Here is a 26,367-nt window from a genome sequence, read left to right as displayed (position 1 = left end):
GTGATTTCAGTGGATTTCTAATGTCGACATACTCTAGAATTGTTGACCATCAGTAATGAATTTTCTGTAAAAGAAAAAAAAAATGAAAATGAAGCATGAGTTTGCAAAGTTGGGTGTAGAATTTCAAACTCACTTGGAAATGGTTGGATCCGGAATCATGGAGATATATAGTTGTGTATGTAATATCTCATACAAATTATAGTAATGGGACTCCCAAAGACATCACTACTTTTAACTCCAAATATCCTTTTGGTTTTTAAGTGAAAGACTTTGATTCAGTTTTGTGTTTTGAAAAGAATCAAGGAAAGGAAAATTTGGAAATTGATGTTTTTTTTTATTTGATTTGTCATATATAAAAAAAAAATGAAGTGGAATGAAATATAGTAAACATTTTCTCTATGTAAAACGAGGAATAAAATTGAAGAATGGAAGCATGTAAAAAAAATTAATCATCAAGCTTAAACTTTTTTCACCTTTTTATTTTTTCTTTTTCCTAATATGACTTCTTTGTCGATGCTTTTCTTCAAACTTTCCATAATTAAAAGTGCACTTTCTTGTTTAGATGCAACTCAAGTAGGGTTCTTCAAACTTTCCATAATTAAAAGTGCGCTTGTTTGTTTAGATGCAACTCAAGTAGGGTTCTTCAAACTTTCCATAATTAAAAGTGAGTTTGCTTGTTTAGGAGCAACTTAAGTAGAGTATCAATAGTGTTTAAGGACATGTATAAGATGGTTTTTCCATGTTATATTCAGTACTACGATACTAACATAGATAATCACATTAGGAGGTCCTAATCATATTAAGAAGTAACTTAATCAAATTTGAAAAATAATTGATGTAATTTACAAGGTAACTTGGTCGGGTCACTTCATTTTCTAGCTAATATATTTTCAATCATTGATATTTCATTTTTATTTTTATTTTAACATCCAAGATTGATGAAGAAATGCATCGTACGTCTATAATTTTATAGCTTGACCCTATATGAGATTATTGTAACGACTAATTAGTAGAATATCAATGATTGTGACTCTCATTAGGATTAATTTGCCGTAATTTAAGGGCTAAAGGAATACATCATATCTCTATAATCTATAACAGGATTTGACATAAAATTATTGTAATGATTAATTATTAGAGTATCGATAACTATTAGGACTCTTGTTATGATTAATTTGTCTCAAATTAAGGATGACTAATAGACTTTAACATAGAGTATTAAAACTCATTAGAAATGTTGTAAATGAATTTCGTGGGGCTCTCATGGCATACGTAGAAAAGAAATAAAATAGGATGGGAAGGGGAAAACCCCCATATACATGTACGAAAGGCCAAAGCTTGTGAAAAAAAGGGTAGGGCGGGAAAACGAGGAACATATGAAAAGCAGGCGAAAACGACAGACGGCCAGGATCAGTTCCCAATGTATGGAACCCACTTTGGTTTGTTTGGCCCTTTGTCTATTCCTATCAATCAGATGCCTCCACGTGTCCCATGCGGTCCCTACAAATCCTCCTCTTGCAACTCGTTTGCGTCACCGTCAAACTGCGGGAAACATGTATCTTGTCCCCCTCCTCCCGATCTCGCCGACCATTTTCATTTCCTCCTCCTCAATGGTTTATGCGCTTCGCGGTAAGAGATTACCGTGACTGCGGCGGGGAACTACTCCAACACTGTATTCAATCACCTCGTCTGATTCAATCTTGTGTCCTTTTTTTTGTTCTTTTTTTTGGTCGGAACTGATTAATGGGTGGCTAGGGCTCAACAGGGATGCTCACAATACTATATAATATAATTTATTTTATGGTGGGGAAGTAACGCTTTAGTGTGGGTTGAGGGTGGTGGGGCTGCCCACTTTTTAGGTGTTACAACTTTTTATGTAGTGTTTTCTTCTTCAGAAAAATGATAACCATCGATCAACTGTGGGCTTGGGTGGGTGGAGCAGAGATTAATAAATAAGACGAATCTTTATTTGCAGTTAAAACACTTAGAAGAAAAGTGATGGGTGGGTGAGCATATGAAGCACGCCGCGAGGTTCATGACCCTTGATACCAATAATTCAAATGACACCCCACTTTACCCTCCAATGAGTAAATGTCCTGCCTCTATTATTCTGCTACAAATTAAAGCTTTGACAACGAAGTTTTGTTTTATTATATGTTTGAGCCAACAATGGGGTTAGGTTGTTGGGCGGACTGAGGTGACAGCCCTATGAAAACTATTTCTTTTTAGCCAAATCTAATCCTTTGGATTAACTTTTGAGAAGCCAATTTTTTTAATTTTTTTATTTTTTTATTTGGGAAAGTTTAGTAAGAGTTTTTTTTATATTTTTTGGATTAATTTTGTTTAAAAAATTTATAATTTAATAATAATTTAATAAGTAGATTAAGAAAATATTATTTAGTTTAAAGACTCTATTTTAATTTGTGTAAGATGTTCTTTTTTAGCAGAGATCGTGTAATACCAATATTATACTTTAAATATTGTAACTTTGGCTTAGTTTTAATTTTCAACTAAAATTAAAAATAGAAATGATCTCAAAATAGACTTTATGACACTTAGGTCATGATTGAAGCCTTGAAATAAAATATAAAAATGAAAAAAAAATCATTAAATTTTATTGACATAGAACGTTTTGACTTTTACATTTTATGTTAATAAATTATAATCTATTTGATAATAATTTTAGGAAACGTTTTTAAACTAAAAAGTGCATTTGAAAAAAAAATGAGTGTTTTGACAAAATTTAGAAGGCATTTTTAAAATTTTGACAAAAAAAAAAAAAAAAGAGTTTCGTTAGATAATGATTTCGTTTTTAAGTTTTTTAATATTTGAAAATTGTTATCAAAAGAGTTATTTTCAAATACTAAAAGGACTAAAAACATTTTGTATAATAACTGTCAAACGATGACTTAATCAAATTATATCAAGTTTCACTTGAATTAACCCTCATTTGAACGAATTTAATTTGTTTAATATTTTTATTCTTTTTTAACTTGTTTTATTAAATAATTTATTAGAAATAATGATAAATTAAGATAAATTATTTCAAGAATCTTATTTATAAGTGAACATTTTAAATATATATATATATATATATATAATTAGATAAATTTAACCAAAATATAAATATAAATATTTATATATTATCCTTATTTCAAATTACATCAACTCAACAAACAATGAAATAATCCGAAATGAATGGCATATGTTGAACTTAGATATAACCAATTCAAAGAAATTAAAAGTCATTTTCACAAGTGAAGTTAAAATTTGATAAGAAATTATGAGCATTTATGGATTGAAACTGACCATTTGAGGGATAACACCAAATTACCAATAATTCAAGACTGATTCCACATTATTCTTCGATGTTAAGTGGCACCTCTGCATTGATCTACAAATTAAGAATCTGACAATGAAACTACAGTAAGACATGTGACCTATCACAACAATAATTTTTTTGGTAATTAGTATATCACTGTAGTTGTAAAATTACCTTCTTCTTCTTCATTTTTTTTTAAAGTATTATTTTCAATATTTCTATTTTTTTAAGCAATTTTTTTAAATCTTTTAAGATGAATATTAAGTTACTACTATGTTTGATTAAAGAAAATAATAGGAAAAATAAGTGTTTGTTTGGGACTGTTTTTTATAACAGTTTTCTATTCTCCTTAACAGAAAAATATAAAAAACATGTTTGGTAATTGAAAATCATTTTTTGTTCTCAATTTTTAAGAATATAAAATAAAGTATTTTCACAAAACATCTTTTAATTGTTTTCACTTATTTTCTAATAGTTATTTTAAAGAATAATTATACAAACAAGTAAAATGATTAAAATGAAATACTAGATATAAAAATTATTTTTAAAACATATTTAAAAATTAATTAAAAATATTTTAGGTTTTCAAACAGACTTTTGTTCTAAAAAAATATTTTAAAAACTATTTTTCAAATTTTTTTTAAAAACAATTATCAAACAAGCCCTAATTTTCTTATATTTGATTTTATTGTGAAAATTATTAAAGCAAATTAAGGCTATATTTGAGAAATATTTTTAAAAATAATTCCAAAAAATAATTTTAAAAAATAATTTCTTAATATCTTTTAGAACAAAAATCTATTTTGAAATTTGAAATATTTTAAACATATTTTCTATATTTTTAAATATGTTTAAGAAATAACTTTGATTATATTTGTATAATTATTTCTTTCAAACAATCGATAAAAATAATTTAAAAATATTCTCTCAAAACACTTTGTGCCATGCTTTATTGCTATTAAGAATAAAAAACTGTTTTTGTATATTGATTGTCAATTATGTTTTTATTGTTTTTTTGTCTCAAAAATAAAAAATTGCTTTAAAAAACCATTACTAAATATGATCTAAATTTAATTTTTTTTTCTTTCCCCTTTTCTTTTTCTTTTTTTGAGGACCAAACATGGCGTTAGGCTAATTAAATTGTGTAAGCACATGGGAAGATCTTGTGTGCAAGGATAAAAATACAGGTAATTATAGATATATCGGTACTTTGATTTTATGGATATATCGAATATAATTTATCAACGGATATTTTGGAAAAAAATATCAGTAGAGAATATGATATATGTATAATACGATTTATCATATTTGATAATAATATTTTATGCATTAATAAAAAAAATATGAATTTTATAAGTGTACATTTATTATTAAATTATATCAAATATTATTTCATAATAATATTGTGATATTTGATTATAATATATCTAATTTTAAAATATATTTAATATTAAATTATAATTCATTTAATTCAATTGTATTAAATGATATAAAATAAATTATGATATATATATATATATATATATATATATATATATATATATAATTTTTTAATATTTAATTAATCTATTAATAATATTAAAAACACTATGAATAAAATTATTATGATAATTTTTATATTTTTTATAATCAATTAAATAAAAAAATAATTATAATTAATTTATTTCCTAAAATATTCTTTTAATATTTAACTTATTTGATAACTTTCAATATAAATATTTTCGATGCAATGCATTTAATAAGGGGCAAACTTGCCCTAGTGGTAAGCCAAGTTATAGGTGAGTCTTTTGTTTGGGGTTTGGTCCCTAATAACAATAAAAGGCAATTTTTAAGCTTTTATTTTAGCAGCAATGTTGACTCATGTTGACCACCCGAAAAAATCGAAAAAAATCAACGAAATATCGTCATTTCACCAATACATCGGGAAATATTGGTGATTTTTAACTATATATTTCAATGATTTTTTCGAAATATCGCACGCTTGTGTGCAGGACCATATTAGTTGCAGTAAAAAAGAAAAAAAGAAACCATGATATTGATTATACAATTTCATATTGTTTGTGTAAGCTCTGTTGTTTTGTTTTAATTATGTGATCAATTAGGCATCCAATCATCCACCAATTTTCAATTGCATTTCAAAACTTTCCTTTCATGCTGGCTTGTCTACAGTCCCAATATATGATTAATTATTAACAGCCAAACAAAACTTTACAACCAAGAAATGGACCACCCTTATTTTATCTTATACAATAGTTTTTAATCATGACCTTTGTCATGTAAATGCACGCATATTTTCCTCATTCCTACATACAAAAGTTTGATTATTTCTATTTAATTCACTGTTAAAAAAATTAAATTAAATTAAAAACCCTTAAATTAAGGCATCCTTTAGCATTTGTGGGCCAGAAGATAACGACAGGGATTGTACTAGTTCAATGCCGGCTTTAATTTACTATTTTCTTGTTTGGAACTTCTGTTTGGAAGATAGGAAAATTGCTCATATTTTCATTGTCATGTTTATTTGACTAATTACACGTGTTCTTGAACATATCTTGGCCGTGCTTTTTTTAGACGGATGTTATGAATCAATGAAAGACGACTTCATGCATGCTTTAATCAGGTTTAATTACAAATTTGGGCATTAGTTAATGGTAGGCTTTTTGATTGAGTCTTTTTTCTTTTCCTCCATTAGTTATTATTTTAATCGGATATGGTTGTTGAAGTTTTATAATTAAAAATATATATATAAATAAATAAATAAAAACATGTTAAAATTGTGGGCTTCTTGATAGTCATGTCATGTCAGGTATCAAGGAAAGAAAATGGAAATCACTAAAATCACTTGATTCATGTTTGGTAACTGTTTTTTAAAACAATTATGAAAAATAGTATTTGAAAACCGTTTTTTAATATTTTGTAGAACAAAAGTTTATTCGAGACTTGAGATGTTTTTAACTTGTTTTTCATATTTTTAAATATGTTATAAAAATAATTTTTATATCTAAAGCTTTATTTTTAATTACTACATACACATTTGTATTATTATTTTTTAAAATAGAAAATTATTCTAGTTGTATTCATCTCTGTTTTTTGTTCCGTACCAAAAGGGAGGTTATTGATGGGGCAAAATCATCCCATGTTCAACCATCTCACACAAATTTCTGATGGGCCCAGCCCTGCTTGAAGCCCAAGTTACCTCCCCTTCTGGGCCAACCCACATAATTCAGTTTTTCTATAGTACAGGAGGTAGGGTATGCATGGGTCGGTCGGTTCAGTTTCTAAGGCCTAAGGGTCTATTCAAACTATATCATCACAACCCATTTTAAATCATATTATTATAACACAACGAATAGTTATTTATAGCCCATCTCAGTATTTAATGTGTTCTATTTGGTTTTAGATTTAAAAGACGAAAACTGTTAAAAAGTCTGTTGAAATTGATTGATTCGATCAGTTCAAATTGTTTTATTATGCAATTACTTCTCAAAAGTGATTAATATGAGTCCAATTGTGTTATGGCATGGCCTAAACAAACACGAAGAAGCCCACATTTTGTCGAACATTAAGAAATACCGAATTGGCCCAATCCGAATCATACTAATTGGGCTTTTTCATTCATAGGCCCGTAGGAAGAGCACTGAGGATTATTGTTGGGCCAGGATGCCTCCTCGTCCAAATCCATTCTCACATATCACATCACATAGGGTCCTTGTTGAAGCCCCATATGAGAAAACCAGGCAGTCGCTCATGGGGCTCATTGAGCCTAATGGAATGATGGGCCTATCCATCTAACTAGGAGATTCTGAATTGCTTCCCCGACACCCATGGCATGGAATGATACGTCCTAACCTTTTCTTTTTTATTTTCATTTTAAATTAAAAGCAGTCTGGTGAACCATTGCCAATATCTCGTATGCTGTCATGCTGGGCTCCGGTGTCTAAGTTCCCACATGTCCCCTGGGAAGCTGATCCACAAGATCCTTTCATCCGCCCATAATCAACCATCAAGGAGGACGATTTCACAAAGAAGTTTCATGTTGAATCTTGTTGTCTTTTCAGAATTCCAAGTATTATACAAATATTTGATTAAGAAGTATCTTGGCCGTAGCTTTTGGCATGGCCCTTATTTAAATTCTCCAATATGCTAGCTGCTAGGCTTCCATTTAAGCAGATTACATCAATTGACTAAACAAACTATGTACATAGAATTTGGAGCTAATACCGATCCAATCCATTTCCATGGCCTCATCAACACGCTTTGGAATAACACTGGTGTTTCAAAGTCTTCATCGTGACTTTCGACTGCCTCCGTGATGAACGCTTTACTTTGCTTATTAAATTCTATTGATATTTTTGTTTTTAGTTTAAAAAAATGTTATTAAAAAAAAAAAAAAAAAGCAGAAAATGGATGAAAGTGAGAGGTGTATGATCGATCATGGGATTCTTGTTGATCATAATAAAACACCTAATGGGATTATAAAATTGGAATGTAGATATGCAGGTACAATGGAGCTTTATATTTAGTCGGAGAATTCTGTTTTCAGTCAATTCAACTTGCTTTTCTTTTTAAGCTTTTAAAGTCTTTTAAAAAGTCATTCCTAATATTTTCACCGAGGGCCCTCTACGCCTCCCCCTGCAACTACATATTCAGAGTTTTATTTATTTATTCACATACAGAGCCCTTGGATGCACAACTTTTTTTCTCCATCCCAAAGCACAAATTCAATATGCTAAGTGGGTTTGAACCCTGCAAGCCTCTCTCTCTCTCTCTCTCTCTCTCTCTCACTAAATTATACATATAATCTTCCAAGTGGGGTTAATCTAGATTAGATGTATAGGGTATAAAAGCCTCTGGATTCTGTTGCTGCAATTGAATGGCAATGCCAAGAAAGAAAGCCCACTTTATACCTTATTTTAGTAGACTTAAAAGAAACTCCAAGTGGGTTATCTAGACATAATGCTTGATGGAGATGCATTCATAGATTTTTGAGGTTAGATGGAAGGATGAGATGAGTAGGTGGGATCCCCACATAAGGGTGATGTGAATGCATATAATTAAGATACAACGCATGTATAGTGTTGACAAGGAAATCACCAAAATGAGCCTCCACCTAATACCACCAACGATCAAATGTGAAATTGATTGACAAAAGCGATGCTTCAGTATATATATAAATTTGTAGGAGCAGAGCATAGAAGAATAGTCAATATCCCGCAAGGATCTAACGTCAAGTCGATGAAATATATAAAATTATAAATGGCACCATAGAATCAAAAGGCCAATTTCAATTTCAATATCAATATCAAAACAATAGCACCACCTCAAACGTGTGCTTGTGGGGGCCAATCCCCACCACTTGGTCTGCTATTGAAACAAAAAGAAAGAGTCCATATACGTGCTCAGATTCATGCATGCTTTTAAAAACAAGCAAACCACTCACACCCACACCCTTGTATAATTGACCCATACTGTCCCATAACCTTCCATTTCACTCTCCCTCTCCCTCTCCCTCCCCCTCCTTCCCCCCTCCCCATCTACATTCCCTCATCCTCACTCCCCTCTGGTTGGGGCAACGTGCACAGCACGTGAATACATATATATTTATGGGCTGTCTCTTCTTTTATATTATAAAGGTTATGAATTCATGGCGAATTGGATAGGATGCATGTGGGTATGTAGTTATCAACCTATATCATAAGGTTTAGATTCTCCAAGTTGGATACAATCTTTGATAAATTTGATGCCAATGCCGAGAAGGGCATGGTTCAAATTTAGATATAAATTTGTCAGTTGAAAAGCGGCACACTTATACACACCGGGAAAAAAGCACGTACACCTCGGTCCTAGTTAACTAATATGCAATAATCAATCCCCCATTTCTATTTTTCCTTCTTTTCCTAATCTGGGCTCAGGCTCATCGGCAAGCTTGCCAGACCATAGATCCATCACCATCCTTACAAACCAAATATTTATGTATTAGACAATTATCCATTTCATCTATCCACAAAATGAGAAAGCAAAGTTTATGCATCTAAATTGAAGCAATGGCTTTTGACGATGACTTTTCAACCAGAGGCTTGGGCTTGTACCAAATCCTTTCAGTGGTGCTTTTCTCACTTCTGGAAGTTGTACAACGAGCAAGCATGAGTTGGGAAAGCAATGTAGGCGAGTAATGTACAAGAATTATGAGTAGAAAGCCATAGTCTGGTCGCTTTAAGGGTGCTTTTGAGACATGGGTTTCATAGTTACGAATTTTCTTAAGTAATCCAAACATATTAATGAATGATAATGGAGTTGATTTCTCATACTTATTCTCCATTCCTACGTTCCAAATCAAACCTAAGTTCTTTCATTTCATTGAAGATGGTTGCCACCATATACATTTCAGAATAGATAAAGATACTAAAAACTCAAGTTAGTTATTTGCTGTCACAGGAATAAGAACTGACAAAATAAGTTTCCGAGTCTCTTTGTGCCCCTTCCCCAAAAATGAACATAAAAAATCATTCCTTCTTTTTCTTTCATCTTTGCATTCACCAAAGAGGTCTCTTATGTCTATTATAAACCATAAAATTTCTAACTGCATAACTTGTGAAGTGAACCAAGGACCTCTTCCACAAATCTTTGGTCATTAAGATAATTTTCAAATGCAGCAGAAGAAAGGCAGTAAATTATGGTACTGTATTTTTTTTTTTTTTTCTCTTTGTGACAAATCCAATTTACACTTGGAATCATTTATACATTACTTTAGCTACAATTTACATTAATTGTAAACTATATATTCATTTTCAGATGGTTCTCAACAAACTACCTTTTTCATCACAAAGTTGCAGCTCTTCTCAAGTAGTTTCAAAGTTTGTCTCCAAAGTCCAAACTGCTTAACCACTTGTATCAGAGATCTGCATGGAGTTCCTATAGTTTCAGTCATGTTGTCTTTTTAATGAAGATGTTGTTGAGTTGTTTGGATTACCAGGGAATAGATCTTAAAACTATCTATGACATTATAACAAAGCCTTAAAACACAAAGGAAGAATGAAGGAGCTAATTTGTATACCATTTTCTTTTACTGTGAATGTTGTTTGTGTAACATCTCTATGCCGCAAGCTGGATGTGGGATTGGAGGGCCAAAAGCGCTGTTTGCTTATTCTATCAAGACCCTCAAAACCATTTAGAAGAATCATGGCTTCTGTGACTTACCATCTCTATCATCACACAACATTGTTTGCCTGCAGCAAGACTCTTCGAAGCTCCTCAGCAATTCCATCCAGCAGAACTGGTTTTCGAATTATACCATTCATTCCTATCTCCAAGCATCTTTCCCATACATCTTCATCAGCACTTGCTGTCAAGGCAACAATCAATGGCCAGCTGCGGCTCCTGAACTTCCGAATTCTCATTGCAACTTCAAAACCATCCAACTCGGGCATATGAAGATCCAAAAGAACAATTTGGAAAGAGGATGCAGCTGGGCCAAGGGCACCAAGGCATTCAAATCCAGATGAAACAACAGAAACGATGCAACCAAGCTTCTCAAGAAGCTTCCTGGTCACAGCCCTATTAGTGTCATCATCATCAGCTAATAGAACTTGGAGGCCCCTGAAAAGAGAGTTGGAATGTGGGTGCTCTGAAGATTCTCCTGGTTCAGAAATGTTGATTCCAATGGATGGTTGAAGTTGAAAGCGAAGAACGAGAGCCATGCTTTTGGCAAATCCCTGAGGGTTTGGGACTAACCAGATGTTCCCTTGCATCAACTGCCAATGATTTAAAAAAGAGGGTGAGAATCATAAGATACAGAAAGGAATCAGAAGTTGTTAGGAAAAGGGAAAGAGGATTCCATGGTGTTTCAAGGTGAAGGTGAAGCATATGAAGCATTTAAAACAGCTGTAAAAACAACCAAAAGAACTCTTGCAATAAACCTTTCCTTAAATGATTATCAAATCTACAAATTTCCATTGCAGGTAAGAAACAAAGGGGAAAATTTCTCAAGAGGGTTCGGAATTGTACTTCCTTTCTATTTGAGTATACAACTGACCCTTGTCAAAATTTAACAATCCTCACAATGGTATCCAGGCATCAATTTTGAATAAAAGTAAGTAAAGTCTCACTACTCTTGAATTTGAAAATCATATCCCATGACAAAGTTTTGTTGAACTGTTACCAAAAGCAATTCCATGTGCTAAAATTTTGGTCACAGTATACACCTGATAAAAACCACCAAAAACATCAGAAGTTATTTGAAAATACCTGTGGCAACTGATTATGGAATAAAAAAATGCTTGGTCATGTACAATCAAATTCCTTTGGGGAACAAGACCTCAGGTATTTTTTGCAAAACATCTTAATGTGATGAAACACAAGACTAATACGTGCCGTCATAAGAACAGCTTGTCCTCAAATATTTATTGCTGGTGGTCCTGACAAGTTCTTTGATTCTATGACACATTGGCCTGAACTTTGGTTGAAGAAATAAATTTTGTGGGCATCAATTGCTGATATTTCTTTCAGCTGGAGCCTATTTCACATATTTCAATGGTTTTGAGCTATCTACTTCACATCACATGCAGGTTCACACACACACAAAGAAACACACAATGGTTCTTACCTGAGCTAGCCTTCTGCACATGGTGAAACTCAGTCCCTCATCAATTTGGTCACTGGTTTGTCTTCCACCACCAAGCTGTACAGTTGAAATTGAGCCAGTTGAAATCGAGCCCTCGGACTGATCAGCATTGTTAATCCCAATTTCAAACTTGATATAAACATACCCATCAGATGAATTTGATTTCCAGGTTGCCCATCTCTGATCATGCCTTCCTTGACTTCCAGTCTCTGATAACACCCGAAATGTCACTGACCCTCCTCCATTGGTGCCATTCAACAGGTTTCCAACCATATGCAGAATCACCTGAAAGACCCTTCTTTCTTCACCAATGACATGATCAGGCAAGGACTTCTCAACCTCAATTGCAAAACCAAAACCCCTATAAACACATAGGCATTTGGCTAGGCAAGCTGCTTCCTTTATCATGGAATGTAACCGGAAAGATCTCACATCTAACTGGAATCTCCCAGTATCCTTTGTTGAGATTTCCATTACATCATTTATCAAGGTAGAGAGGACATTGCTGGTCTTTGCCATTGCATCAATGATGAGCCGCTGCTCACTATTCAATTTCTCATCCTGCATCATTGAAAGCAAACCTGAGATTGAGTGCATTGGCCTCCTCATCCCATCACTCATCACCTTCTGAAATGAGTTCCTTGCTTGGCTTGCCATCATTGCATTCCTCTTTGCCTGTTGCAATGCACGGTTTTGCTCTGCCAACTGGTCTCTCATGAGCTGGGACTCTTCAAGAACGGCAGCATGGGACACAGCCACAGCGACCTGATCAGCAACCACCTTAACTATGTCAAGCTCTTGGCTGGTCCAGGATCTAGCCTGTCCACTCTTAAGTACCAAAACTAATATTGAATAACAAGCCTGGACCAGCTCAGGAGTCCCCCCTTTAAAGTTGGAAACCCGAAGCATTGGCATCCGAATTGCAGCCACAGGTCCTGGTTCACCAGAAGTTCCACTGCTTGCAGTAGCTAGGGCCGAGTCCGTCCTAAGTGTATGCACTTCGTCACTCCTCTTAATCATTGCAACAACAGGGTCATTAATTGGGATTGAGAAATTGTAGAAATTCCGCCCTTTCAACTCATGGGTTAGGTTCATCTCTGTTTTATTCTCATTAGGCATCCAAACAGCACAGTTCTGCAAATCCAATGTGTTGGATAACTCAACCAAAGTTGTATGCAAAATTGTGTGCCGATCAAGTGACTTGCGAATCTCGTGAGTAAGCATCCGGACATGCAAGCCAGCTTCCTTCTTTTTCTTTATAATTCCTACTTCTCGACCAAGATCCCAAGTCTTCTTCTTCAACATGAACTCTCTTACCTTCACTTTGAGAAGCAAAGGGATGAGAGTGATGAGTGTGATTGCAGTGGCACAGGAGACCAGGGCAGTAAGAAATTTGAAAATGGTGAGGGCGAGCATTAATTGAAAGGGGTGCGGACCATAAGTCCAGCCATTGAGCAAATGAGTGAGCCCACATAGAACAATGAAGGCAATGAACTGAAAGAGGACCCATTTGAAGGGGACGTTGGAGCAGCTGACAAAGTAAAGCAGCTCAATGGGGATCGAGAAATAGGCCACCGCAATCAGGAAATCGCTCACTTTTTGGCACTCTAAAATGTTCTCCACGCTCCAAAAGCCCTCATCTTCACAATTACACCTGGGGAAGCTATTGTCAACCGCAGACGCGGATATCAGGAGAGAAGAAATCAACAGCCCAGGAGCTAATCTTTTTAACATTGCATCCAAAGGACTGTTTCTTCAGTCCATTTAGGGGCAAAGTTCCAATTTTTCAAAGCCCTTGTAGCCCAGAAATGACGATTAAAACCTTACAACCCCAAGCTTCAATATTCATTTCCTGGACAAAATTGAAAACCCATTAAAAATTAAAGAAATTTAAGGACATGGTTTGAGATCTAGCACACCCACCACATAAAAACCTATCAAATTCAATATTCTTTTTTCATTCTATTGATTTCTTCTACTTCTGTACCTCTAATTCATATATTTTTGTTTCTTTTATGGATTTTCCGATAAAAACAATATCGACGAAAGCCCCGAAAAAAGAAAACGAAATTTCTGCAAGTATAAAATACCAAGAAAACTATGCTACCCAAAAGACAAAAATAAAATTAAAATATTTACCAAAAGAAAAATAAAAATATAAAAATATAAAATAAAACACTGAAAGAAGAAACGAGGACCAAAAATGGCATAAACCCATCAATCTTTTCCCTCAAGAAAACCAAAGCCAGAAATGCAGGCAAAGTAGAAACTGTACCTGGAAAACCACACCGGATTCCAAACCAGACCCACCCTCAGATCTTCACATGCAAAGAAAAAACAAGACAGAGATGCTGTTCTAGAGATTTCACCATCACCCTCTTATCCAACCTCCCCACCTCTCAGAACAACCACACCCACCAAATCTCAACGCCCCATTTATATCAACAACGTCAACAGCTCCCACCACTCCTACAGGTGCAACCCCCCTTGTCCTCCATGCAAAGAGAGAACCAAATCCCAAGAAACCAAAAAAAAAAAAAGAAAAGGAAAAAAGAACAGATTCAACGATAAAAAAACCAGCAAAGAGAACCCGGTTTATAAAGAACCGGGCACCTCGCGCCGTGTGAACCGCAGATGCACTGCAGCTGAAAACGCCAGAAACCCGATTATTCGTTTTCCAAGCCTTCAACTTCCCACAAAACTCCTCTGTTTCATCACCCTTTTGGCTCTCCTCTCTCTATGTGGGTATGGTTTCAAAATTTGAAACAAGGTTTTGGGAGAGAGAGAAAGGAAGATGTAGAGATGTCTTAGAGAGAGAGAGAGGGAGGGAGAGAGAGAAAGGAAGGTTTGTCCGCGCCGTTGTTTGATAGGAGAGGAAGAATGAATAAAAAGGAAGGAGAAAGACAATGAGAGAGAGAGAAAGAGGAGAGAAGTGGGGCCCAGGGCCTCTACATGAAGAGAACTTAGACGCACTTTTGATATAAACGTCTTCGTCACCCCCAAAAAGATTGTTTTATTTCTCTTTCTCAGACGTTTCTTTCTTTCTTCAATCTTCTTTCTCCCCCCCCCCTCTCCCACTGTTTTTTATATCGCCTCCGCCAAATTTCTATATATATATATATATATATATAAATGCCACCTGGCTATTTTTGGCCCCCCTCCCCTCCTTATCCCACTCTCACCTTTCCAGCGCGTGCTCCACCAAGCTTTAACTTTTATTTTCGCAGAATCTTTCATGGTTGAAGAGGTAAATCTCCAAATTGTTATCCTCCCCATTTACTCCTCCTGTTCCTAGTCTCCTAGATTCCATTGTTCCGTCTTGTTTGTCCAAAAGGAAAATATTTTGAATTTTCCCGATTCCTTCGCTAATAGTTAATGGAAAGATTTTTCTTTATTTTTGTACGTTCAGAAAATGTAATAACCTTTTTGACATTCACTCCTCCTTTAAGGTAAAAATGATGATATAATTAATATATATTTTTTTAATTTTTTGACTTTCCTTTAAAACAATTGTTTTACCCTTTACTCCTTACAATATCTTCTTTTTTTTTTTTTTCAAAATTTAAAATTTTGACACGTATGAAATGGTACTACTTCTTTGCACGAATCCTTAAAAAAAAATAAAAAAAATCATGAAAAAGTAGCGGGGAAAGGAGGGAAATGATGATGAGAAAGAATTCTCATTGCATTTTATTTTCTTTCCTAGGTTTTTTTATTTAATTTAATATTAGAATTTGAGTTGTCATTTTCATGCTACTTTCCAATGATTAATGCAATTCTTCTATGATATAATTATACATATAGTCTTGCCGTGAAAAGTAAGTTTTGCATTTTTTTTAATCATTTAAATAACATGTTCGAAAAAAAAAAAAAAAAAAAAAAAAAAGAAGATGAAAAGGAAATCGTTATATCAAAAAATTAATACAAAAAATGAAGGTTGTAAATTACTATAAAAAAAATAACATAATCATTATAACCCTAAAATTATACATCATCACATATATAATAGTTAACAAAGCAGGTTCATATTGTTTCAATCCTTCTCCTATCATTATATATCATTTAAAAAAAATTCATAATAATAGTTTTATCACGTATGTCGATTACAAGCTTTTTCGAGTCAGACTAAATAAAATTCGGGTCACAAAACTCTAATACCTTGATATTGAAATTGCATTTTCATGCATTCATATGAAATCGAACATTTGATTCGATCAAAGACAATATCTTTGAGAATTCAAATACTACCTTTAGCTATTTTAAATATTTCTTTTAATTGGTGAGTGTGTGAAACCAGGATTATTTTTTAGAGAGTTTTAATTTCATAATTATTTTTATATAAGTGTGTAGAAACTCAAATTGATTAATATCCCATTAAAATTGATTAAATATATTAAAAAGAAAATAATAAATTTCATAAGCCAGCTTGGAGGAGGTTTTAAGGTGGGAAACTGAAGCTAAATAATTATTTTGTTATTTTGTATGGTTGTGATCAATAGAAATGCATTAATATTTATAAAAATCCCTAAAACGTGAGGAGAGAAATGGGGACCTAATGATAAGGTTGTTGGGTACACCAAACAAGCCCTAAATCGAGGAGCAAAAGCAGTGGTTTACCGTTTACATGCTTTAAATAGAAGGAATTAGAGAGAGGTGTGCACGCGCCAGGAAAGGGGAGTGAGGAAGCATTGCCTAATGAGGAAATGTATCAAGTGTAAATTGATTGTTTAAGAAGTTGTTTGTGTTTGTAATCTGGACCGTCATCTAGTATCGTGGCGCTGATGTTAGAATCTTGACACCATCAACCTAAATCATTCGATTTTCTATACTGCATCCATGTACATCCCAAATACAACGTATCCAATCGGATCTTAGATTTTGCTTCTTTCTTCTTTATATTTATTTATTATTAAAAAAGCTGTTGCTTGCCTTCATTTATGCCACTTACCATCGCAGTTCTTTTTTTTTTTTGTTTTTTTATAATTTTTTTCTTATGTTTGCTTCAGGAAAATACTAAGAGAACAAATATTAAAAAAAAAAAATTTCTCCTATTCGATTTTGTTGTTAAAAAAAAAAATTAAAATTTATACATTTAAAAATTATTTAATCTTGAAAAAATATATAGAAATAATTTATTAAATTTAAACTTTTTTTTCTTTTTATTTTCTTTTCTTCACATTTTTCCTCAAAATTTTCGAAACCAAACATAACCTTAATTTTTTACCTATTAAATTGTGGTTCTCTCTAAATAAGAGGTGTCATAATTTCATTTTTATCTAAATTGCAAAGTAAATGGATTCTAAATGCAATTTTTTTTTAATGATTTTTAGGTTATGTTGGGTTGGTGGAAACTGAAAGAAAGAATATAAAAGGATTATTATTATATTTTTTTTCTATTTCATTGTTCACATTTTTTTTTTAATCTTTTTCTTAATACTTTTCACCTTTTTCATGATATCCAAATATAAAATATCATTTTTTTTTATTCTTTTTTCTTTTCTTTAATAGTTTGTTAAAAACTAAACATATTCTTACATTTTGGGTTATCATTAAAGGATTTTCTTGTCTCTCTATTTCCTTTGAATAAAGGTGAAGAAAGTTTGTAAAAGAACACATTCTTTAACAATTTATATTTTTTTTCCTATGTACAACTAATTAGGAAAATAATGTTTGTTTGGATAGATTTTCTGTTTTTTGTTTTCAAAATTAAATTTTTTTATATAAAAGTAAAATCTCTTATAAAAAAAATTATCTTATGTCTTTGAATGTTATTTTACAAATTTTAAAATTTAAGATAATACTTTTTTTTTAATATCTGAATTTTTTTAAATAGCTTTTAAAACCGTTAATTTTTTATTTAGATTGATAATAATTCTTGTATCTTGTATTGAAATTACTACCATCTTTTAATTTTAAAAAACAAAAAAAAAAAAAGGAAGTATATCTAAACAAATATTAAATATAATAATTTTTTTTCTCTATTTTCTTTTCTCTCTTACTTTTTGGAACGTGGTGGTTCGACCTTAAGAAGAAAAAAATAAAATTATGTTAATAATAAATTTTATAAAAAGACATTAATTTTGAGGTTCCATAAATTTGAAGTTTGCATAAAAATTTAGAAAGTTTTTATAGCTTTTTTTTTTTTTTTTAAGGTTTTACATTAATAATGAACTTCCATAATTCAGAAGTTTGTAAAATGATAAGAACTCAAATATAAAATTTTTAAGAATTTTTATAAAGCATTTTTAATAGTTTGAGTACTGATTATACTGTAATCTTGTAGTCATTGCTTTTATATCATGTTTGTAGCCAAGCACTATTTTCACACTAAAGTGATTTTTAGTATTTATTTTTTTGGTGAAGTTTTAGTTTTGTTTTCTAGGCAATAAGAGACATGACTACATTTGGAGTAAATTAGGAGTCAATTTGGGGAATGAGTAGTTTGATTAGTGAAGAAAAGAGGGTGAAAAATCTACAAAGAAAAATGACCACTTATTATTTGGAAACAATTAGTCTTTGTGTGCTTAAAGGAAAACTAGAAATCAATAATCATTAAACAAAACGAACTGTCATCAATTAGAAATGATCAGTCATTAGTCAGAAACAATCAATCATCCTTCAATTAAAATTAATTGTAATCAAATTTGTTATCGTGTTGAATGTTTGAAGGGATGAATTGTTAGAGGAAACTATTAACCATCCTAGTAGAACAATTCATCGTCTGTCCTTATGATCTATAATGATAAATCATTTTTGTATGAAACAATCAATTGTGATCAAGTCCATTTTTGGTTCTGTTATTCATTAAGGGAGAAAATAATCAATCATGATCAATGACTAAATTGTTCTATTGACATGTTGAAAGGATGATCTTTGAAGAAAAATGATCAATCATTAATGCTTAGCTACATGACGTTCAATTGTTGTGTGTAGGAATATGAATTCAAAAATGGAGAACAATGCACGAATGACTCTAATTCAATTGTGGATTGATGAAATCTTCTTTACATGCTTGGGATGGTCATAATGTCTTCAATTTAGGGGATCTTTCTAAGTTTCTTTGCTAAGATTAGGGGCCTTATGAGCTTCTAGCACATAGTCATCCTTATTACTCTATTTGGTGAGCCTCATGCTCTTCCAGTTTACATTCTGGTGGTTGACTTTACCAAGCTAGCTTGGGTTTTTGCCACCTATTTCACTTATTCGTTCTTTCCTTTGACCCACTAATTGCAAATTTGTTGTTTGATTGTCATATTTATCCATGCTTTCCTGATTAGGTAATCAATTGATATCGCTCATGTCACTCTAGACATGGTGGCTACTTACTATGAGTTATGTCATCATAGGAGCTTTTCATTTGCTTTGATCATCCTCATATCCTAGTGGATATCAACTTTGAGATTGACTAGTAGCTAGGCATGCCTTCTCGTGCTCTCATGGATGAAAGCTTATGATGCAAGCATGTGATCCACATCCATGACCTGATTGTTGATAAGGCTATGCAGGAGGAGAAGATTTCGGCCATGGAGCAAGAAGAGAAGCCTCTAGTACTGACATTTTGAAGGGACAACCACTATGGGGTAGTGAGTTCTTCACTTACAACATATTGCCCTTCAAACCCTCATTGATGCTTTTAGGATTCAACTGGTTTTAGATTCCATGGACCAACTACATTCCTAATTAGATCATATGGACACCCGCCAAAGCTAATTTAAAAAGCATGTTGATGTCCAATTTCTTAAGCTTTATGATTGATCTCAGGGTATTGATATAGGGAATCTTGGATTACTTAATTCCCAAACCCTGGATCATTAGGGTGCATGTAATTCTATTCGAAGCTCTCTAGATCTAAGTACAACGAAAACATGGTATTTAAAAATCAATAATAAAACTTAGATATATAAATATTGATACATACATGTGATCTGGATGTTCCTAGATCCTATAGGTATAAACAACTTTAACACTACAGAAGATCTCATAAACACAATAGTCTTCTATCCAATGACTTCTCTTTGAGTCTAGGAACTGAGATGGTGAAAATCTTTGGGTTGGAGGCTAAGGTTCTCTCTTTGACTAAGGAAAGATAATAACACAAATTTAAAGCCTTAACTCCTAAGGGGGTTTTTACAGGCTTCCTACTAGGTTTAAGTGACTTGAATCTACCTTGGGTTTAGGTAATTTAATCTAACTCAAAAAGGTTGTTATTTGATTAATTACTACAACAGGATTCCAATCAATTAATTAGCCTAATCCAAAGAAGTCGTTCACTAACTATTGTGCAACCTTACATTTTTACTAGAATGCCCTTATGCACATAAGTGAACTAAAAACTAGTTCAACCCTCATAAACTGTGTCATCGAGGTATATGAACTCGAGCAAGACCATTGAAACTCATAGGACAATACTAGCTCCTTCATAATCCAATTTTGAAGTTGACTTAATATCCTATTATAGAGGGTTAACTACACTCTAATACCCTATGTATACTATAAAGAGACACTAAGTGTTAAGCCTATGACATACTATCTACTAGATGCGGTCTCCCCATGAACTATTATTGTAATCTAAATAGGTGAAAATTATTAGTTTCTCAAGATTCCCTCTACTATATTGAGTTACAGATCTTCCTATTATGTGATCAAATAACATACTTTAACTCATGAAGAGCATATTACAAATTCCATTAAAGGAATAGTTGTGGTGACATAGATTTCATGATCATACTTCCTTAGGATCACCCAAGTAGACACATTGTCTCAAAGTCTATGAGAATACCTATTGTTACCAACTTCCATCAGTTGTGACTTAGTCCATAAGGAATATATGATCACTTTAGGATCTCACATGTAGGTCAAAGTCATTGCTAACTTCAACACAAACTTAATATTCTATCAAGGTTGGGAGACAATATAATATAACAACTTGGTGATCATCATGACTACTTGATAACCTTATGTCATGATTCAATGTAAGTCTTATACAATATGTAACCATACACACTAATGCACTTACCATGGGGAACCCATCTCGATAGTTAAGACCAAACATTCCTCAAATTAGGAGATGGTGCACTATAACTTTAAATGGATCACCTAAGTTCATGAACCTATTATGAACAAATCATCTACTTGCAAGGAACTTATGACTTAGATTTTTTGTGAAACTCGTAATACACCTAAGTCACTTATAATATAAGAGATGCTAGGCGAGAATGTTCATAAAGTATAATGCATGAACTAAGGATAGAGAAAAGTGAAATTGAAAGACCATTAAATAAATAATAAATTCCAAATTTGTTATACCATGTCATACTTTTAAGGGTTCTATCATAACAATCTCTCACTAGCTCTCAAAGCATACTACTATCAAAGCACACTACTATCAAAGCACACTAGATACATATCTGACACTTGTGCTATCCTTGCTACCATAAAAACTCTCCTCATCAATATCTTGATGAAGGAATATACCTTGTTATCTATAAAAGGTATCTTGTCAACCTTTACATCACCCCTAAGAACTACCTCAATACTTTAGAATACAAGCACATGATCTCTTGTTTTCTTAAGATGCTTGAGTGTATGATTGACAATTATCCAATGCTTTTGATTTGGATTTGAGTTATAGATCTCACCATACCCATAGTAAAGTAAATATCTAGTCTAGTATATAACATTACATCCATAAGGCCACCCATTGTAGAGACATAGGGTACTGTTTTAATGCAATTTTTTCCCTCAAATGTCTAATGACACTGTTCTTGGGAAAAGACAACTGCAAACCTAAGTGGTAGTAAGCCTTTCTTAGAGTCTTGCATTATATACCTAACCAAATGCTTATTAGTGTAGGTGACGTACATAGCATGATTTTCCCTTAAACCCAAGAATATATTGCTCTCCTTCTAGGTTTTCATCTAGAACTAAGTAGATAAATAGATCTTGATTGATGATGATATCCTTACATCATTCTAAATAAGTAGATTGTCATTTACCCACAAGGTGTTAGAGTAGTACCATGCTTTCTTGTGCCTTCTTGTACACACAAGACCATTTGTTATGAAAATATTTGGTTGCATCTTTAAGATAATCATTCAAGAACACTATCTGGATATCCTATTGTCATATGTCATAATTGAAATGAATCACAATGTATAAAAGTACTATGATGGATTTGAGTATAACTATTGGTAAAAAGGTTTCTTATAATCAAAACAATGTTTTGATTTATAATCACTAACTACAACCTAGACACTTAAATCTCAATCCTTCCGTCTACTCCTTTATTTCTCTTATAAACCAACTTATATCTATAGGTTTTATCCCTTTAGGTGCTTCTACACTAACCTAGACTACGTTAAAACATAAGGATTCTGACTTTCCATTCATAGCTTCATGCCAAATATGAGCACTAACTTAGCTCACTACTTTATTAAAATTCGTGGAATATAAACCTCTCACTATGATGAGACACTCGTATGCTAGAAGCATCGGGAATGACATATGCTTATACCTTTGGATCCATAGTATCCTATGCAATATGAGACTGTCTTATTGTTTCCAATCTATATCACTCTTTGCCTTATTCTTATCATAGTCTTTATCATAAATCTAGTATTTGTACCAACAAGTACCTTTTGATCATCCTAACTATAAAGGTAATAGCCCCAAAATCCTTTTGGATATCTTATAAATTGATATACCTCTTACTATTTGCTTCCAACTTATCTATTTTTGGATTCAACATGAGTGTTGGACACTCATATGTGAATATGTCATGAACCAAGTTTACAACTATTAAGATATAGTCTTTAAAAGCATGACATAATGCAATAAACTTTTGGATTTTATTATTTATTAATAAAGTTCTAGTTTATTTTTATCTATTTTCATTCTATGCATTATACCTTGCAAGCATTTTGGTTTGCATCTCTTGTATTGTACGTGACTTAGGTGTATTATGAGTTGTATAAAAGATCCAAATTATGAGTTCCTTGCAAGTAGATGACTTATTCACAACTAGTTCGTAGGCCTAGACAATCGATTAGAGGATGTAATGCATTACCTTTTAATTGGAGGGATGGTTAGTCTTGGCAATCAAGATGGGTTTCCTATGGTGAGTGTACTTGCATGTATGGTTACACATTGGATAAGACTTATGAGAAGTCATGATATAAGACTATCAATTTATCATGACTTCACCAAATTGTTTCATTGTATTTTCTCTTAACCTTGAGAAAATACCGAGTTTGTGCTAAATTAATAGTGGCTTTGTCCTACAGGTAAGATCCTAAGCTGATCATAAATTCCCAATGCATTGGGTTATTGTTAATGAAAACCGGTAATAATAGGTATTCTCAATAGAGACACTATGATATCTCATAGAATTGATATAAAGTGTTTCCTTGGGTGATCATAAGGAGGTGTGTTCATGTAAACTATAACCATAGTAGTTCCTTAAGTGGAACTTGATATAAACTCTTAGAGAGCTAAGAAATGTCAATTGAACTCATAATAGGAGAATTTGTAACTCAAAGATAGTAGACGTAGTCTTGAAAGCCTACTAGCTTTCATCTTATTAGATTACAGATACCAATTAATGGGAAGGTTGTATATGATGGATAGCAAGTTATAAACCTGGACACTTAGTGTCTCGTTGTTATTTATATAGGGTATTGGAGTGCAATTGATTTTTTGTAGTGAGACTTTGAATCAACTTTAGAATTGGATTCTTTGGAGCTAGTACTATCATGAGTCCTAGTAGTTCTCGCTTAAGCTTAAATTCCTTATTGACATGGTCTATAAGGGTTGGATTAACTCTTGGTTCACTTTTATGCATAAGGGTATTTTGGTTATTACATAAGGTTGCATACGGGTTAATGAACAAAGTATCTGGATTAGACTAATTAATTAATTAGATGATCCTATTAGGTTAATTAATCAATTAATACCTATTTTGGGCTATTTACCCAAGCCCTTGTTGGACTTAAATCATTTAGTCGTAATTAAAGAACCTTATAAATACCCTTTTAGGGATTAGGGTTTTTGAAGTTAATCGTCTTCCATCATCTAAAGAAAAAAGAGAGTCATAGCCTCCACCTTTCCAAACACCCACCATTGGTGTGTCAAGATCAAGGTAGAGTCATTGGTGGAAGATTTTGGGTGTACGAAACTTCTAGAGATTCAATTTTTTTTGAAAAAATAATTTCTTTTACATTATATTTGATTTCAAGAATGTATTAAGAAAAAAAAAAGTTAAAAATTTATTTTAAAAAAAAATTATTTTATTTCCTCATAAAAAAATGCAAAGAAAAATTAAATAGAACTAAAATTAGTTAGAATTTTTTTAAAACAGAAAAGTTCCAGGTCACTCCTTGTGTTGGGCACTGGAGCTGTATTACTTGTATATAGAAGAAGATAGGAGGGAAACTTGAAGAAAGGAGAGAGTGGTGACGGGAGGGGTGTCCGGGAAGCAAGAATTAAGGGCGCCATCCTGAGATTCAACCCTATCGCAATCTCCTCATGTGATGCACGTGCTCACCGACTCAATATTCGGGTGGCGCACTGTTCCAGTAAAGGCGCCCCCACAACTACCCCACTGACCCCCCTCTTTTTGATTTTGAAATTTGTTTGATATGAGGTGTGTGATGATAAAGCTAGCAATGCCCATGCCATATATGGAAATCTTGAGATACCCAACATTTAAACCCATCTTGTTCTCAGCCTCAGTGAAGTAGAGGATTGCGAAAGATATTTTATTATTATGGTATTCCTCGCTCAGGAGTCAGGAGGATGTCCTCCCTGTCCTTTTGCTTCTCCGACCATTGCGTTGTGTGTTCTATCTTCTATGCCAATGAAATTTCAGATTTCATATCTCACCAACCTGAGATTCAGATCTCTAAACGTGGGGCCCTTCTTAACCACCGATACTCTTCTCACAAATATCATCAAGTATGTGGGGATCAGTCATCTCTTTAGGCGTGGAATTGGAAAGCGCTGAGTTACCCCGATTTTGAGTTCCAGTGGTTATCAAAATTAAAACTTTATATATGGCACGATTTTTTTTTTCTTTTATCCACGTGAGGCGTATGTGGAGTATTTTTATGATTTATCAAACTGACTATCGTGGAGTTCAAAGAGTGGTTGGCGATTATTAATTTATTACCCATTAAAATAACGTGGTCACGCCGCAAAATGCCATGTGAAAAGTACTTTTACCAAACGTTTAAAACGTGGACCAAAATCTTCACTGCTGATTGCGGAGCTCCCATTCCTTCTGCTGCTAATTTGGACATACCCTTAAAAATGTTTTCAAATTAACGCAACAGCTAGAAGACTCCTATGGAATTAGTTTGAGAAAATTATTGTTTTATCGATGACGTGGCATGTCTTCACGACAAAACCTTTTTCATAGACTTTTATGTATATTAAAAATTATACTAAATGTTTTTTTTTAAATAGAGGGGGAAAAACACCCAAAGTCAAACGTTGGGTCAACAATTTTTTTGGCTCGCTTTTTTAGTTTCTCCAAATTTTTCTCTTAATTTTAATGGGTAGTATTTTTAAATTAATTCGGTCAATTTTATGCATGGACTGAGGAAATCCCTCAATCACCCTCTTATACAGTTGTACGTTTGACCGTTCAATGTTTTAGGGCCCCAAAGTCATAAACCTTTAGGGACATTTCCCATCTCTGGAGTCTTTGTCTGCCAAAACATAGAAGATGTCAAAAAGGCCAAGAAAATGTGTTTCTGTGGTCAAATTTACAGTTCATGCTTTTAGGTTTTACTTTTATTTTTTAAATCTAACTTTTTTAAGCCCTGCGTCATTTTATATTACAGAAGTACAAAAACATCAAAATAAATCCATCATCCAAGCTTCAAACAAATAATAATTTTGAAAAAAAGTGTGTTTCTCCCCATTTATTTTCTAAAAAAAATTTAAAAATAAAAATATTTTTAAAATAATTCAAATTTTATATACTCATCTTATACCAATCGTATATTAATCTAATCTAACTATAAGATGTCTCATCCTCATGAATTACTACTATATTCATTCGAGTGATCCATAAACAACGGAAATCTCTTTTGCCAATCTCTATCCCGATGAGTCAAACCAAAGTTTTGATTTACTGTTGAGTAATAGTTCGAATAAATCTTGAATGGGCTCCACGAAAGCTTGATGTAAATAAACGGACTTTTATTCAAGGTCTACAAGTTAAATATCCTACTCTAATTCTATTAAAGGTAATACCTAAAATGGTAAAAAATAATAATGCTTTCAACAAAAAAAATACAAAATATCAATTATTTCTTTTATAGATATATGAAATTTGGATTTTATAAACTTGAATTTCTATTTTACGGATTTTTTATATTAATGTGTGAATATATATTTTTTCTTAATAATTTTTCTTTTAAAC

At 32.6% G+C, this 26,367-nt stretch overlaps 1 protein-coding gene across 1 annotated transcript; it reads right to left on the bottom strand.

The window, feature by feature from the left end:
* Positions 1-10,079: 10,079 nt before the first annotated feature.
* On the bottom strand, positions 10,080-14,985 carry LOC100254638 (ethylene receptor 2). Its single transcript, XM_002284471.4, has 3 exons — positions 14,218-14,985; positions 11,925-13,794; positions 10,080-11,073 (listed from the first exon to the last, which is right to left on the bottom strand). Exons 2-3 carry the CDS (start codon positions 13,674-13,676, stop codon positions 10,531-10,533), a joined length of 2,295 nt encoding a protein of 764 aa, XP_002284507.1. The 5' UTR covers positions 13,677-13,794; positions 14,218-14,985; the 3' UTR covers positions 10,080-10,530.
* Positions 14,986-26,367: the final 11,382 nt, after the last annotated feature.

The sequence above is a fragment of the Vitis vinifera genome, chromosome 5, assembly GCF_030704535.1.
Source record: "Vitis vinifera cultivar Pinot Noir 40024 chromosome 5, ASM3070453v1".
In the NCBI taxonomy this organism is placed as follows: Eukaryota; Viridiplantae; Streptophyta; class Magnoliopsida; order Vitales; family Vitaceae; genus Vitis; species Vitis vinifera.
The sequence above is the reverse complement of the archived record's forward strand: the minus strand, read 5'-3'. Positions and strand labels throughout refer to the sequence as shown.

Coding starts and splice junctions, on each gene's coding strand:
- LOC100254638 (XM_002284471.4), bottom strand. CDS start 13,676: ATGTTAAAAAGATTAGCTCCTGGGCTGTTGATTTCTTCTCTCCTGATA. Junction 11,074..11,924: donor TGTGCAGAAGGCTAGCTCAG/GTAAGAACCATT, acceptor AATCATTGGCAG/TTGATGCAAGGGAACATCTG.